Here is a 15889-nt window from a genome sequence, read left to right on the forward strand (position 1 = left end):
CCTTCCTTACCTTTTTGGAGCAGTCCCTCAGAGCTATCTGAGAAGCTGTGTCCCAGGTTCAAGTCTGCAGTTTTGTCTACCAAATAAAACATAATTCTCATTTTTTTTTTTTTTTTTTTTTTGGAGTCAACAAGGACCTCTGACCACACATGTAATCTACTTGCTTAAGCAATTCCCACTGTGGCACAGCAGAAACAAATCTGACCAGTATCCATGAGGATGCAGGTTCTATCCCTGGCCCTGCTCAGTGGGTATAGGATCTGGCATAGCTGTGAGCCATGGTGTAGGCCAGCAGCTACAGCTCTGACCCCTAGACTAGGAACTTCCATATGCCATGGGTGCAGCCCTTAACAAAAAAACAAAACAAAAAAAAAAACAAAATAAAAGTTCATCCCTTCTTCGCAATTTTAAAAATACAATATGCTTTGTCTTGGGATAATTTATTTTCTGGTATGCTGCAGCAGTAAACAATAGCACTCACAAACATTTTCAGGTGCAGACACAGCTTACTATGTATTTAATGCAAAGGAAGGGTTCCCTGCTACATGTAAGCACATCTTTCAACCATGGTTGCCCAGATCTCAGGGGTCCTTAGAAGGAGTCCAAAGCTAACAACTTTGAAGCTTGTCGTCTTACATTACCTCAGAAGGATGAGAATTTAATAATAAGACATACTAAAAAATAATAACATTGGTGCTATGATACTTCATTTAGAAACGATCAGAACCACTCGACAAGGGCAAAACAAAACCATTTAAATCAAAAATTTTACAATGGGGAATTCTAACTCATTGTAAAGCCAACAGATAAAACTAGAAACAAGGCCCAACATCTTTCTCAACACAGTTACACCTCGAGGAAAGGCAAAATTATTCAAACCTACATTTTTTTTTTTAATTATTTTTATTTTTTTTAGGGTCACACTTGTGGCACATGGAAGTTCCCAGGCTGGGGGTCCAACTGGAACTACAGTTGCCAGCCACAGCCACAACCACACCAGATCCAAGCCGTGTCTGCGACCTACACCACAGCTCACGGCAACACCAGATCATTAATTCTCTGAGTGAGGCCAGGGATTGAACCCACAATCTCATGGTTCCTAGTCAGATTTGTTTCTGCTGCATCATGATGGGAACTCCTAAACCTACCATTTTAAATAGCTTAGAATACTGCAAGGTTAGGGTTTCTTTTAGAAGATAGACACCTGCTTGGCATAAAAGTTCTCTAGCAGTACTGTAGCTATATTGTGTGATGGGTTCTCAAATGTGTTTTGTACATTCAAAAGAAAGCACATACAAATACGACTTCAAAAAATTACATTATCTATCAACTGTCTGGCAATCGATAAAAGCTATAATGATAATGTTTAAAAAGTTTATGAAACCCTTATGAATAAGTAAGTTGTTTCACAAATACCAGGTAGGCCTTGGTCGATTCAGATAATCTTGGATCGTTGGACCTGAAGACTGGATTGGACCCCTTGATCTGGCCATTGCTATCGGGTTCATATAGGCCTTGAGGAAAAAACAAAAATTAACTCCATTAAGACAACCACTGAAAATGTAACAGTTCAAATGCTTACTCATCAAGCAATCTTTATCATAAAAGCATAAAATGTCCATCTAAACCCATAACAATCTGACTAATCCACTTTCCATCACAAAAATAAATTAAATAGCTCTATTAAGTCTCACACGTTTGGAGACAAGTAATACTACTTCACAGGAAATGTGTTTCAACCAGAGATTTGATAAAATAATAATGATACCTCTTCCTTACTGTAAAATGGCTTGACAGTGCTTTTTCCTAAAGCTCAATAAAGTTCTCAGGGTAATAATACTATGCTCAATGGTAAATGAAGAACCTTGGTTTCAAAGAAGTTAAAAACCTAACTCTAAATTCATTGCTTATTCTACTATATCTTGTATCTCAGAAAATATCATGCCATGCTGACAGCAATTTTATATGCAAATCCTTAATATCAAAAATTAAATTATACAAGGCCAAAAAAAGAAAAAATAAACAAGACTTCATCAAAATTAAAAACATTTGTGCATCAAATAACATTATCAAAAGACTGAAAAGACTATTCACAGATGGAAGAAAATATCTGTAAATCATGTATCTGATAAGGGTTAATATCCAAAATGCATGAAGAACCCTAAATTTCAACAACAAAAAACCCAAACGATCCAACTCAAAAATGTGCAAAGGACTCAAAAATTTCTCCAAAGAAGATATACAAATGTCCAACATGCACATGGAAAGATAATCAGTGTTACTAGTCATTAGGGCAATGCAAATCAAAACAAGATGCCACATCATACATATCAGAATGGCTATTTTCAAAACCAGGAAATAACAAGAATTCCTGTTGTGGCTCAGCAGATTAAGAACCCAACGTTGCCTCTGGTAGAATGTAGGTTCAATCCCCATCATCGATCAGTGGCTTAAGGACCTGGCTTTGCACAAGGTGCAGCGTAGGTCTCAGTTGTAGCTCCAATTCAACCCCTGGCCAGGCAACTTCATATGCTGCAGGTGCAGCTGTTAAAAAAAGAAAGAACAAGCATTGCTAAGGATGTGAAGAAACTGGGACCCTTAAGCATCGCTGGTGAGACTAAAAAATGGTGCAGCTGTTTTGGAAAAGTTTTTGGTGGTCCCTCAAAATGTTAAACACAGAACTGCCATATGATCCAAAAATCCCACCTCGAAGTAGAAATGAAAAAGAACTGAAAGCAGGGGCTCAAACAGATACATGTACATCCATGTTCATAGCAGCATTATTCAAAACAGCCACAAGACGGAAATAATCCAAATGTCATCTATGGACAAATGGATAAACAAAATGTAATATATACATACAATGGACTATTATTCAGTCTTAGAAGGAAGTGAAATTTTGATACATGCTACAATACAGATGAAACTTGAAAGCATACTAAGTGAAATAAGCCAGACACCAGAGACAGATAATATATGATTCAACTGATTTGAGGTACCCAGAATAAGTAAACTCATAGAGACAGAAAGTAAGAGTTTACCAGGGGCTGGGTAATGGGTACACAGCTTCTTGTTTGGGATGATGAAAACAGTCTGGAAACGGATGGTGGTGACAGTTGTTCAACACTGTGAATGTACTTAATGCCGCACTGAACTATACATTAAAGATGGTTAAAATGGTGAATGTTACATGAATATTTTTGCAAAATAAAAAACCCACAAAAATTATGTTATTCTCTGTATTCTCTCTTACCATAGCAGAAAAACACATTTTAGACACTTTTTCCAAAAACATAGACAAAAAAAAGCAGAATGTTTCCCTGTTAACAGTTGTGTCTAGTTATTAGAATTCACTTTGGAACAGATATAAAATTCGGTTTTGAGATCAGTCTCAACCTCTTGATCCTATAACTCAGTTTTCCAAATTTAATTCAAGTCAACAATCATTATAAGAACTCTTGTAGGAGTTCCCACTGTGGCATGGCAGAAACAAATCTGACTAGGAACTATGAGGTTGCGGGTTCAATCCCTGGTCTCACTCAGTGGGTTAAGGATCCGTCATGAGCTGTGGTATAGGTCGCAGATGTGGCTCGGATCTGGAATTGCTATGGCTCTGGCGTAGGCTCCGATTAGGACCCTAGCCTGGGAAACTCCGTATGCCTCAGGTGCGGCCCTAAAAGGACAAAAAACAAACAAAAACCTCTTCTACTTTTTATTTTTATATATAAATGAATCATATTTATTTTTTAAAGATGTAATTTTTTACTTTTTGTTTATATAATGATTTTTATTTTTTCCATTAGTTGGTTTACAGTGTTCTGTCGATTTTCTACTCTACAGCAAAGTGACCCAGTCACACACATATACATACATTCTTTTTCTCACATTATCCTCCATCATACTCCCATCACAAGTGACCAGATATAGCTCCCAGTGCTATACAGCAGGATCTTATTGCTTATCCACTTCAAAGGCAATACTTTGCATCTATTAACCCCAGATTCCCAGTCCATTCCACTCCTTCCCCCTCCCCCTTGGCAACCACAAGTCTGTTCTCCAAGTCCATCAGTTTCTTTTCTGCAGAAAGACTCATTTGTGCCATACATTAGATTCCAGATATAAGTGATACCATATTGTGTTTCTTTATGACTTACTCCACTTAGTATGAAAGTCTTTAGTCCATTCATGTTGCTGCAAATGACATTATTTGACATTATTTTGTTCTTTTTTATGGCTGACTAGTATCGTCTACTTTTTTTTTTTTTTTTTTTTTTTGGTCTTTCTGTCTTTATAGGGCCGCACCCTCAGCATATGGAGGTTCCCAGGCTAGAGGTCTAATCAGAGCTACAGCTGCCAGCCTACACCACAGCCACAGCAATGCCAGATCCTTAACCCATGAGTGGGGCCAGGGATCGAATCCGAAACCTCATGGTTCCTAGTTGGATTGTTTCTGTTGCACCATGACGGGAACTCCGTATCTTCTACTTTTTAAATAAAAAGAATTTGGTTGAAAATGACTATTACCAGGGTTGATGTTAAGGCCTAAAACCTAATACTTAACATGACAAAAGAAGTGAAAGGATACAATGTATTTGTTGCATTTTATTTACAAAATCTTTAAAAATGAGGGAGTTCCCATTGTAGCTCAGCCATTAACAAACCCAACTAGTATCCATGAGAATGAAGGTTCAATCCCTGGCCTCACTCAGTGGGTTAAGGAGCTGGTGTTGCTGTAAGCTATGGTGTACGTCACAGATCCTATTTGCTGTGACTGTGGCATAGGCTGGCAGCTGTAGCTCTGATTCAACCTCTGGCCTGGGAACCTCCAAATGCTGTGGATGTGGCCCTAAAAAAGGACAAAAAATTTAAAAAGTTGAAAAATAAACAAAAATGAAAAAATTTCCCACCTTTATAACAAATATAAGCTAAATATTTCTAGATTTCTCTGGCAGAATAAACAATATAAAACCACTATAAACAACATACTTAGAGCTATTCTCATTCAACTGGACTCTGTTTAATTACCTGACATAAAAATGCTAAAACTTTGGAGATCCCATCATGGCTCAGTGGTTAATGAAGCCAACTAGGAACCATGAGGTTATGGGTTCAGTCCCTGGCCTCATTCAGTGGGTGAAGGATCTGTCATTGCCATAAGCTGTGGTGTAGGTTGCAGACGCAGCTCAGATCCCCAGTTGCTGGGAATCTGGTGTAGGCTGTCGGCTACAGCTCCGACTACACCCCTAGCCTTGGAAGCTCCACCTGCCGTGGGAGCAGCCCTAGAAAAGGCAAAAAAAAAAAAAAAAAAAAAAGGCTAAAACTTTAATTTTCTTAAAGGCAGGAATGAATGTTAGCATTCCTAAGGTCAGAGATGTTTACAAAATCAAGGCTACATGTGGATATCGAATGCAACATTGAAGACAGAGGGATACAGTCAGATTTTTTATATCAACTGTTACGGCATCAAATATTTTATTCAACTGCCCCTACTGAGAATTTCAATCAGTTCACGTGGGAATGACAACTAACAGATGCCACAATAGAGTAGTTGTTGGTCCAACCAATGACACTGAAAATCACAATAACCAAAAGCAAATACAATGCACAAGCTAAAATCATCATTTTAAAAACAGGAATATAATATCTATCACCTCATTTCTTTGGTATCAAGCCATAATTTTAGCAGTACTTAACTGTAAAATATTTTAAGTTTCAAATTGTAAGAAGTGTTTATTTCCAAAGTTGTCAGTATATGTGAGGATGTTCAAAACATTATTAAAATAGGAAAAACTGAAAACACCCAAATAGCCATCAAATTAAGATTCATTAAATACATTATATTCCAAAAGTGAAATACTAGGTAACCATTAAAAAGAACAAGGTTGGAATTCCCATCCTGGCTCAGAGGTTAATGAACCTGACTAGTATCCGTGAGGACAGGGGTTCCATCTCTGGCCTTGCTCAGTGGGTTAAGGATCTGGCATTGCCGTGAGCTGTGGTATAGGCAGCAGATGTAGCTCGGATCCTGTGTTGCCATGGTGTAGGCCAGTGGCTACAGCTCTGATTGAACCCCTAGTTTGGGAACCTCCATATGCCATGGGTTTGGCCCTAACAAGACAGTAAATAAATAAAGAAAGAACAAGGTAGATCTATAGCTAGACATGGAAATATGTCTAAGATTTCTCAGGTGAAAAGCAAAATCAAGTTGCCAAAAAAGACATAACCATTTAAACAAATAACTATAATGTAAAAGGAGATGTCCACTTTCATCATTTCACACACTGGAGAAAAAATTTCTTAAAGTAACTTTATAAAACAAAAAAATACTCCATGTAAACATTACTGTAATATTAATAAACAAAATGAGAAAAATTCAACAATACTCCAATTTAGAAAGCTGAATTGTCTTCAAGTAAAAATTCGCAAACAGTATAGCAGCAATTTTTCAATCTAGTCTAAAAAAAATCCTAAACACATTTACATTTTACAGTCTTTAAATACATATTCTAGCATGTATCTTAAAAGTATATTAATATTTTCATGTGTTTTAATGTCTACCGTGAAACTGCATCCCCAGAGTACGGATCAAACTGTCCTACTGCTTACTTCTCAGGGGAATATCAAATAATAAAGTAGTATATTCACATGCTAGGACTATTGTAGACAAATCATGGCATGTATCATCGAGTATACAATAAGGCTTAATTTTCAGGCTTTGGACCATAAACACTATCCTCAGTACACGTAAGTACACTTCAATATCTCCATTGTTTATTTCAATTATAATAGCAATATTTACGAAATACATCCTACAGACTCCTTGCAAAACACTTCTTTGAGTCTGTGCTCAAGACCATTAAGCAACAGTGTTCCTTCACACTATGCACAACAGAAAGGTTTTACAAACAGGAGTTCCCACTGTGGCACAGTGAGTTAAGAATCTGACTGCAGCGGCTCAGGTTGCTGTGGAGGTGTGAGTTCCTGTAGCCATGGTTCATATTCAATCCCTGGCCCGGGAACTTTCACGTGCTGTGTGTGCGGCCATTAAAGACAGAAAAGGAAAGAAAGGAAGATTTTTAAAAACAAAAAAGTAACTGCTTCACAAAGGTAAAGCTCTTTCACTTATAAAGCATCAATGTGAAAAATAATGCTCCTAACGTTAGGGGGTGGGTAGTTCAGCGTCAACCAAAATAAACTGTTTATGACTTAATCACTTGTAATACTGTGACCTTTTAAATCAAACACTTGTATTTATGTATAACTGAACTCTCTGTGGCCCCAAACTGCCCATGAGTTTGGGTAACAGAAAACAATTTGCTTTTGAGACTCTGGATGGCAAATTGGACTCAAGAGAAAAAATATGTGGGCAGGTAGGAAAAGAGCAATGCAGTGAAACCGCTAAGGACAAAACGTGCAGAAGTGCATTTGTTACTTTGATTACCCATTTTTATCTAGAGGATACATCTATTTTAGTAACATTAAAGAACACGAAGGAAACTTCTAGCAAACAGTGGGCACAAAGGGTGACCATCACAAATTTAAAAGCCCTTTACAAATCTCAAGGATTCAAATGTTCAGTGGAAAAAAGAAAAAAAGCTGCTCAAGAATGTACAATATGGAGTGAACCCCAATGTAAACTAAGGACTTCAGGTGAAAGTGATGTGCTGATGCAGGCTCATTAACTGTAACAAACATGCTGCTCAGGTGTAGGAGTTGAAAGCAGGGGTAGCTGATCAGGTATTACCAGCAGTAGCATATGGGAACTCTCTGCACTTTTCTGTTCAATTCTGCCCTGAAACCAAAACAGCTCTATAAAGTAAAGACTCTTTTTAAAAAAAAAAATACTTTCAACCTGAAATTTATGGCTTTTTAGAAAGCAATTCTGTCCTCTTTAAAACTATGATTTTAAACATCAACATAAAAGGAAGAAAGTCTTTATTTTCAGAGGCAAATGTCCATTTTATTTAAAATCAAGTTATGATGTACTGAACTAAATATCAGATGACCCAAGGTATTTTGTGGGTTTTTTTTGGCCCCAGTTTAAACAGTTACATCTTCTCCTTGAGACTGAATTAGAGATCTATGTCTTTTAACTTCTTAATTTCCTCTTTTCCTTTCCACAACCTTTCAAGTGCATTTAAAATGTTACCAGAACACCCTGTGCCACAACAACACAGCAAGTAATAAGTAGAGCGACAGAGCCGCCCAGTTATTATCAAAATGCTCTAACACATAAAGCTAATTTGAAGTTTTTCAAATGTTTTTTAAAAGGATGTTTAAACCAACACTTTTTGCCAGCAAAACAAAACATCTTAGGCCTCTGCATGAAAACTGTACCCAAAGTCCATTGATTTTTAAACACTTAAGGCCTAAGGTCATTAAAACTTAACATCTTAAGCTCCAGCAGACCATTTCAAAACACCATTAAGGTCTGACCTACAGCCAGGAAGAGTAGAAAAAAACATTCCTCAACCTTGTAGTTAAAGTTCACCACTGTGCTTCCTAGACATCCTTGATTATGAGGAATATAATAAAAATTATAAAATTAAAACAAACATTTTGAAGATAGGAAGTATTTCATAAAAGGAAAGCTCCCTGAAGTTCCTGTTGTGGCTCAGCAGATTAAGAACCCAAGTAGTATCCCATGAGGGTGCGAGTTTCATCCCTGGCTTTGCTCAGTGGGTTAAAGATCCAACATTGCTGCAAGCTGCGACGCAGGTCACAGGTGGGCTTCCAATCTGGTCTTGCTGCTCAGTGGTTTAAAACTCTATCACAGCCAAGCCTAAGAAGTATAGGGCTGCAACCTAAGCTTACTGCTAATCTCTTATGTTTACAGCCCATCCAATCTGATTCATAACCTGGACATTCCAAACCAAGTAGTCTATCATCTAGAATCCCTTTCTCCTACCTGCGCCTGACAAAACGCCCTCTGAACTTCGAATCTCCATCAGATAGGATTTCTTACTTCTGCCATCAGTTATTTCTGTGTATCTTTTATCTCATTTGCTACACTAAGAACTTTCACGCCAAGCACTTTCCTGGCCACCTTGCCTTTTGCAGTCTCCACTATTCTGCAAAATTATGAACAGCAATGATCCCCTCTTAATATGAAGAAACTAAGACTCAGAGAAGAAAAGCAACTTTATCCTAGGTCACCCAACTCACGAGGGACTAAACCTGACATACCAGTCTGTGCCTGATTCCAGAGTCATGCCATTCATTCCCACACAGGGCCTAGCAGGGCGCTGGGGCACGAAGCCAAACGTTTCGATCCTGGTTCTCCAACGGGAGCCTGCCTGCCGCTCGAACTGGGCTCGGTGCAGGTTCCCGCACCGCCCCCGCGTAGGGGCCAAGTCTAAGACCTCTGCGCCTCCATCCCACCTGGATGCACACGAGAATGGCGCGGAGATAGGGTGAGCGATCCCGGTGGAGGCCAAGGGAGCAAGTTCTGGTGTCTCCAAGGGCCTCCGACTTTGGACTCATTTATAGGAAGGAACAGGGTACCCTCGCGGCTCTAGAAACTGGGCACTGCTGACCCGAGTCCGGGAAGGAAGGATGCTGGAGAGCACTGCCAGAAGATGCGGCCGGGCAAACGGGGCGTAGAGTAAAAAGAGACAAGAAAGAAAAGGAAAGGGCACAGGGGGCCCAAAGGCGCCAACTGCGTGCGCGGCGCACGCGCGTCTCGGGCCGGTGCGGGTGGAGGGAGCTGGGTCTCCCCGCCCGAGGTCCGAGCGCCGCCGCTCTCAGGCCCAGTTGGGAAGAGCGAGGGGTCCCGTGCTTCTGCCGCCGGGCCCTGTGTCGCCTCATTGTTTCCCCAACAGAGTACTCACCACCCGATTGTCCCGCTTTCCCATGGTGCCGAACCGAGCGCACAGGCAGCCAAGGAGAGACAGCAGGCCAGAAAGGATGCCGAAGCGGGCCGGACGCAGGTCCCTCCGCCAACTCCCCACCCGGTCCGGAGAGCGGCACCGCGAGGACCTGGGGGCCGCGTCTGGCCACAGCGCCACCTACCGCCGCGGAGGAGAGACGGGCGCCCCCGCTTACCCGCGGTTCCCAGGGGTTTTCTGGGGATTCCTGTTCTGTACCATTCACCCGGTACAGCAGCCTCGCCAAGGCAGCTCACTTCCATTTGGCCTTAGATTGCTTTGCCTTCTTCTATTCCTGGTGCATTTAAATCCTCATTCGAGGGGATATAATAATTACTCCAACGCTTATTATGTGCTTAGCATAGTGCATATATTGGGGATAAAATGAGGACCAGGACCCCTCACAGAGCCCATCAGGTTGTGGGCCAGAAGACAGTGCTGTCGTACACATTGCTAAAGAAATTGCCTTTTAGGTGTTCTCGTAGTGGCTCAGCGGTAGCAAACCCCGCTAGTATCCATGAGGACGTGGGTTCAATCCCTGGCCTCCCACAGTGGGTTAAGGATCCAGGGTTGCTGTGGCTGTGGTGTAGGCCAGCAGCTGCAGCTCCCATTCGACCCCTAGCCTGGGAACTTCCATATGCTGCAGGCGCAGCCCTAAACTAAAAAAAAAAAAAAAAAAAAAAAAAAAAAATTTAAATTCACTTCCATTTATCCATCATTCATGCATTCATTTCACACATTTTTCTTTTTTTTCCTTTTTAGCACCGCACCTGCGGCATATGGAGGTTCCCAGGCTAGGGATTGAATTGGAGCTGTAGCCCCAGGCCTATGCCAAAGCAACACCCCAGATCCAAGCGGTGTCTGCAACCTGCACCAGACAGCTCATGGCAATGCTGGAACCCTAACCCACCTGAGCGAGGCCAGGGATGGAACCTGCTTTCTCATGGATACCAGTCAGATTCCTTTCTGCTGAGCCAGGAGGGGAACTCCTCACACTAATTTTTGAACTTTTACTTGGTAATTCATTAACAGTGACTGGAAGCTGGATGTAGCGCAAGACACAAAGCTGATTAAGACATAAGTCCTACCTTCAAAGGGCCTGTTTATAAACTGGTAAGGGAGATAGATGCACTCAGGGCCAATTTTACTGCATGACACGTCATAATAATGTCAGCACAATACTAAAACTTCAAGGGAGATGTTCTGGGCTCCAGAGAAATTGTCATTATATTTATTATTAATGGAGCTGGATAAAGCTGGGCCTATCTCAGCACAATGTCATCAGAAAATAATTGATCCAGGAGTTCCCGTCGTGGCGCAGTGGTTAACGAATCCGACTAGGAACCATGAGGTTGCGGGTTCGGTCCCTGCCCTTGCTCAGTGGGTTAACGATCCGGCGTTGCCGTGAGCTGTGGTGTAGGTTGCAGACGCGGCTTGGATCCCGTATTGCTGTGGCTCTGGTGTAGGCTGGTGGCTACGGCTCTCATTAGACCCCTAGCCTGGGAATCTCCATATGCTGAGGGAGCGGCCCAAAGAAATAACAAAAAGACAAAAAAAAAAAAAGAAAAAGAAAAAAGAAAATAATTGATCCATTTGGATTTTTTTTCCAGATCCTGGAAAATGGCAATATGGGCTTATATTCAAATATAAGAAAACTCTTTAAAATCATCTTTCCCAATTTCTGTCTCCCTCCCTCCCTCATGCTGCATTGCACAACAGATGATGTCAGCTCCTGTTTTATCTCTTGGAATTTTCCCAGACTCTCAGATGTAGCCGTTGGCGGTTCTATTCCCACTGAAAATTCATTCTCCTTAGTAACCCACTCTGCTTTTTACTGTAAATTGAGCCTCTAAGCTTTCATTTATCTTCCTCCTCCTCCATCACCCTTGACTTAAGTTGGGGATTCTTCAGCCAAAGACAGGCTTCTCTTTGTTATACACAAGAGGAAGAGGAGAATCTGTGAATATTAAGGTTTTTTAATGGCTCATTTATAATGTTGTTAATATTCCAGGAACTTTACAGATATTATTTCCAACACTTCAGCATAAGCATTCTCTGTGGGAGAATATAGTTTTCCTCTTAAGCTCCTTGGCTTCTTACCTTTCACTTCCATTGGCTGGTTATACAGAGTACAGAGATTTTAAAAAATATAATAGTGCTATAGGTCAACAGAAAGGTTTGTATTTTCTGTAAATATCTCTCCCTCTGGCAATGTACACATCCCTTCCTCGATGGAGCACGGATCCCATGGGGGGGACAGAGAAATGGGAAAATAACCTGTAGAAATGATGAAAAAGAAACCCAAAGCTATTGGAAGCTCATCTGAGTGGATTCTATAAAGACTGGGTCAGTCTTGGCCTTCTCAGGGTATAACTCACAGTGACTTAAGATTAAAGAATGCTTTATATAAGCTCTATACAAGCCTGATCTGCTAATAAACAAACTTTCCTTCTAGCTATGGACCTCCACACCCTCCCCAATATTCTAGGCAGAACCAAATGATTACATTCCATTTTTCAGATGAGAAAAACTGAGGCTAAGAGAAGCCAGGTAATTTGCCTCAGTTTCCAGAGCTAGCAAGTGGAGGTGATGGGGATTCAAATGCAGGTGTGTCAACTTGAAAGTATGTGGTTTCCTTACAAACACTGCCTTTGCTGGGGCAGGGAGAACAGAGAAGTGGCATTACAGGCAGACTGTGAAGGTGGACAGACTTCCCTCAGAAGAACTGAAAGGGAAGGACATTCCAAACTTCCAAGAATGATGATTTCATATGGTTCAGCTTATTACATATTTATATGTATGGTATGTCAAGGAAAATTTCTGAAAAGTTTACACTCTACACCTCTAGGGTTGGTTACTTCAAATAGTATTTGTAAGCTGGGGGGCACAGGAATTTTATTTTTCACAGTATCCCCTTCTTTCCTTTTTTTTTTTCTGTCTTGGCCACCCTGTGATATGTGTATTTCCTGGCCCAGGGATCTGAACAGCAGTTGTGATCCATGCCACAGCTGCAGAAATGATCCTTAGCCCATTGTGCCAGGCCAGGGATTGAACCTGAATCCCAGCGCGCCAGAGATGCCACTGATCCTGTAGCATCCCTCTTTTTTTTTCTGATTTGTCTTACTTTATAAAGACTGCCCAGCAAATCATCTCTGTCTCTGATTCCACACTTACTATGTAACTTCTGGGTGTAATTTTGTGGACATATAGAAAAAATAATGCCAGTAAATATCATTATCTTGTGCTCTCTACAAGTATATTTCTCACTGTAAAAAATATAAAGAAATATATTTTTCTTTCTCCAATTTTTTTTTCAGAGCTCCTGCTATGGTGCAATGGGATCGGTAGCACCTTGGGAGTTCTGGGACTCGGGTTCAGTCCTCGGAGGGACACAGTGGGTTAAGGATCCCGTGTTGGTGCTGCTGTGACACAGATTTCGACTTGGCTTGGATATAATCCCTAGCAGAGGAACTCCATATGCCACAGGGCAGCCAAAAATGGGAAAAAAATTATATATATATATATATTTTACATGGATATATATGGATTTTTTTTTCTTTCTAGGGCCTCACCCATGACATATGGAGATTCCCAGGCTAGGGGTCTAATTGGAGCTACAGCTGCTGGCCTACACCACAGCAATGCCATATCCGAGCTGCATCTTCGACCTACACCACAGCTCATGGCTACGCCGGATCCTTAACCCACTGAGCGAGGCCAGGGATCAATCCCGCAACCTCATGGTTCCTAGTTGGATTCATTAACCACTGTGCCACGACGGGAACTCCTATATATGGACTTTTAAAAACGATTTTGAATCATGAAAGTGAAATAGCCATTCATTTTAATTAATTTTCCTTTCAGTAAACCCCTGGTTCAGTACTCTTAATGGACTGAGGCAATAGAAGTGACCAAGTCAAGTGAATCAAAATGGAAAATTTCTGATGTTCATGAGAGTGTCAACTAAAACAATGCGTCATATATAGTTTTACTATAATTCTTGTCTCATTCCATCTCCACTGAGGTGTCTCACAAGCTATAAAAGTTCTTGGCCCATTATTTAAAGTTGGCTTTTGGTAGCACTCAAAGAAAACACCCCTAGTTAAAGTAAACCCAGCTTTGTAGTGATAGAGTATACATATAATAAAATTCACCACTTTAAAATACAGTTTGGTGAATTTTCACAAATGTAGAGAGTCAGGTAATCATCACTTCAATCAAGATATAGAACATATATAGAATCACTTCTCTAAAAAGTTACCTCATGCCTTTCTGCCATTAGTCACCTTCCCTGCCTCCCAGCTGGAAACAACTCATCTGTTTTTGTTACTGTGGTTTTTGCCTTTTCTAGAATTTCATATAAATGGAATCAAAAAGAAGGTATCCTTTTGTGTCTGACTTCTTTCATTTATCGTTATACTTTTCAGATTCAACCCACATTATGGTAATCAACACTCATTCCTTTCTGTAGTGAGTAGTAGTCTGTGGTATTTATGAATCACAATTTTCTTCTTCATTGACCTTTTGATGGACGTTTGGATTGTTTCCAGTTTTTGCCTATCATCAATAAAGCTGCTATGAACATTTATTTATGAGTGTGTGCCCACATGTTTTCATTTCTTTTGAGTAAATACCTAGCAGTGAAGTTGCTGCTCTGATTTTTAAGTGTATGTTTAACTTTTACTCCCAAACTCTTCCCAAAGGGTTGTATCATTTTGCATAAGTCAGTCAATGGTGAGAGTTTCACCAATGCTTGGTGTTGTCAAATTTTACAATTTTAACCATTTTAATAGGTGTATACTGACATCTCATTGTGGTTTTAATTTGCATTTCCCTAATGGCTAATGCCATTTCTCTTTTCAGGTACTTATTTTCCTTCCTTTTTTTCCCCCTGCTAATTTATTCCCCTCTTCCCCTTTGGTAACCATGTTTATTTTCTATGTTTGTGAATCTGTTTCTGTTTTGTAAATAAGTTCACTTGTATTATTTTTTAGATTTCACATACAACTGATATAATAGTTGTCTTTGTCTTACTTCATTTAGTATGATAATCTGTAAGTCCTTCCATGTTGCAGCAAATGGCAATACTCCACTCTTCTTTTGTGGCTGAGCAATATTCCATTGTATGCATATGTGTAACCTAAGCACCAACAGATGAATGGATAACTTTATCCATTCATCTGTTGGTGCTTAGGTTGCTTCCATGTCTTGGCTATTGTGAACAGTGCTGTTATGAACATTGGGTGATTTATCTTTTCTAATTAGTGTTTTTGTCTTTTTTGGCTATATGCCCAGGAGTGGGATTGCTGGATCATATGGTAACTATTTTTGTTAATTTTTTAGGGACCCTAAATACTGTTTTCCATGGTAGCTGCACAAATTTACATTCCCACCAACGGTGTAGCAAGGTTTTTTTCTCCACACCCTCTTTTCTTTTATTCATTTTCTTTGATGAAGTTTCATTTGAAATCTTTTGCTCATTTAAAAAAATGGCATTACTTGGAGTTCCCGGCGTGGTTCAGTGGTTAATGAACCTGACTAGCATCCATGAGGACGCAGGTTTGATTCCTGGCCTTGATCAGGGTTAGGGATCTGGCATGCCGTGAGCTGTGGTGTAGGTCGCAGATGCAGCTCAGATTCTGCATTGCTGTGGCTCTGGCATAGGCTGGAGGCTGCAGCTTTGATTCGACCCCTAGCCTGGGAACCTCCATATGCTGCAAGTGTGGCCCAAAAGGACAAAAAATAAATAAATAAATAAAATAAAAATATTATTATCTGTCTGAGTACCAGTCCTTTGCCAGAATATATTTTGCAATCATTTCCTCCCAATCTGTGGCTTGCTTTTTCATTTCCTTAATGATGTCTCTCAAAGAACAAAACTTTGAAATTTTGAAGTGCCATTTATCCATATTTTTCTATTTGTGTCCTAAGAAGCTTTGGCTTAACCCCAAATCACAAAGCTCTTCTGTTTTCTCCTGCAAGTTTTACAGTTTGAGCTCTTTTGTTCGGGTCCATGATACTTT

At 40.2% G+C, this 15889-nt stretch overlaps 1 protein-coding gene across 2 annotated transcripts in view; it reads right to left on the reverse strand.

Annotated features, from left to right (window-relative positions):
* FAM133B (family with sequence similarity 133 member B) overlaps positions 1–9986 on the reverse strand; it is a 32833-nt gene extending 22847 nt beyond the window's left edge. Inside the window, exons 1-2 of one of the 2 annotated variants that reach the window (XM_013979689.2) lie at positions 9187–9788; positions 1417–1514 (exon numbers count right to left, since the gene is read on the reverse strand). In XM_013979689.2, the coding sequence (XP_013835143.1) occupies positions 1417–1508 (92 nt within the window). In that variant the 5' untranslated portion in view covers positions 1509–1514; positions 9187–9788. Of the gene's footprint in view, positions 1–1416; positions 1515–9186; positions 9789–9830 lie in introns of those variants that run through there. The other variant, XM_005667601.3, reaches the window with a different exon arrangement.

This window comes from Sus scrofa, chromosome 9, assembly GCF_000003025.6.
Source record: "Sus scrofa isolate TJ Tabasco breed Duroc chromosome 9, Sscrofa11.1, whole genome shotgun sequence".
Classification (NCBI taxonomy): Eukaryota; Metazoa; Chordata; class Mammalia; order Artiodactyla; family Suidae; genus Sus; species Sus scrofa.